Here is a 1,125-nt window from a genome sequence, read left to right as displayed (position 1 = left end):
ATATATATATATATCCTGACAATATACTAAATGTGTACACCTCTTTATAAACCACCTATTCCGGACTGATTTTCCGTAGAACGCACGAAGAATGCATGAACACAGGTTCCTCCATTTCTGATGGTGTTCTGAAAGATGGTTCAGAATAGAGAGGTCGCATTCAATAGGTCTTAATTATCAATGATAATTAATAACACACCATACCTAACCTCTAAAGCATATTTCCACTTGGCCTTATCCTGATCCTCTTTTAGATCCGCCATACCTGCAAGAACCATCTGGCGCAGCAATTTCGCTCCCATGTCGGTTGGTAACGGCATTCTGTAAAAATTCTTGTTGTAGACAATATAGACAACCGTCTCAAACATATTGCAACATACATACAGTCAAATTCCAGTATTCTGATCTAATCGAGGAAGTCAACGAGAAGACAATGATGACGACGACGACGACGTTTCGTGGCGGTGGTCGATAGCGCGGCGCTTTTCGACGTCTTATCGTGTCCTGTCTCGCGGCATGTATTCCTTGCACTCGCGTAAACATTAATTTTCTCCTCCAGCCTCCTCGAGATTCGCCGCCATATTGATGACGCGCCGCTTGACTGCTTTCCGTCTTTTTATAGTCGACTATTTAGAAGTCGACTTTTGGTCGCCTTTCCGCCATTTTTAGAAGTCGACTAGAAGTCGACTTATAAAAGTCGACGGAAAATTGACTTTTATAAGTCGACTATTTAGAAGTCGATATTTAGTCGACATTCCGCCATTTTTAGAGGTCGACTAGAAGTCGACTTTTAGTCGACTTTCCGCCATTTTTAGAAGTCGCCTATTTAGAAGTCGACTTTTAGTCGACTTTCTGCCATTTTTAGAAGCTGACTAGAAGTCGACTTATAAAAGTCGACTTACCGTCGACTTTCCGTCAACTGTGCTCTTAGGGATGCTACATCTCAATATACAAATGAACGTATAGGTGGAATAACATTACACTTAACTTGTTATTGTACCCATACTTTCAAATACATATTAGAGGTCGTTCAAAAAGTACGTAACGCTTTGAAGGGGGGAGGGGACTGGAAAGCGTCCCAAGCTCGGTTATGTAAAAAGGTGTTGAAAAGTGTGACATGGGAAG

At 41.5% G+C, this 1,125-nt stretch overlaps 1 protein-coding gene across 2 annotated transcripts; it reads right to left on the bottom strand.

Annotated features, from left to right (window-relative positions):
- Window positions 1-15: 15 nt before the first annotated feature.
- LOC112459460 (probable ATP-dependent RNA helicase kurz) lies at window positions 16-629 on the bottom strand. 2 transcript variants are annotated; one of them, XM_025023564.1, is made up of 3 exons: window positions 385-629; window positions 205-321; window positions 16-128 (listed from the first exon to the last, which is right to left on the bottom strand). In XM_025023564.1, exons 2-3 carry the CDS (start codon window positions 318-320, stop codon window positions 56-58), a joined length of 189 nt encoding a protein of 62 aa, XP_024879332.1. In that variant the 5' UTR covers window position 321; window positions 385-629; the 3' UTR covers window positions 16-55. The 2 variants fall into 2 exon arrangements, with proteins under 2 accessions (XP_024879332.1, XP_024879331.1); XM_025023563.1 differs by having other exon boundaries at window positions 210-321.
- Between the last annotated feature and the right edge of the window lie 496 nt (window positions 630-1,125).

Source organism: Temnothorax curvispinosus, unplaced genomic scaffold, assembly GCF_003070985.1.
Source record: "Temnothorax curvispinosus isolate PA1 unplaced genomic scaffold, ASM307098v1 QBEX01009833.1, whole genome shotgun sequence".
Classification (NCBI taxonomy): domain Eukaryota; kingdom Metazoa; phylum Arthropoda; class Insecta; order Hymenoptera; family Formicidae; genus Temnothorax; species Temnothorax curvispinosus.
Note: the sequence above shows the minus strand (reverse complement) of the source record. Positions and strands in the feature narration are given on the sequence as shown.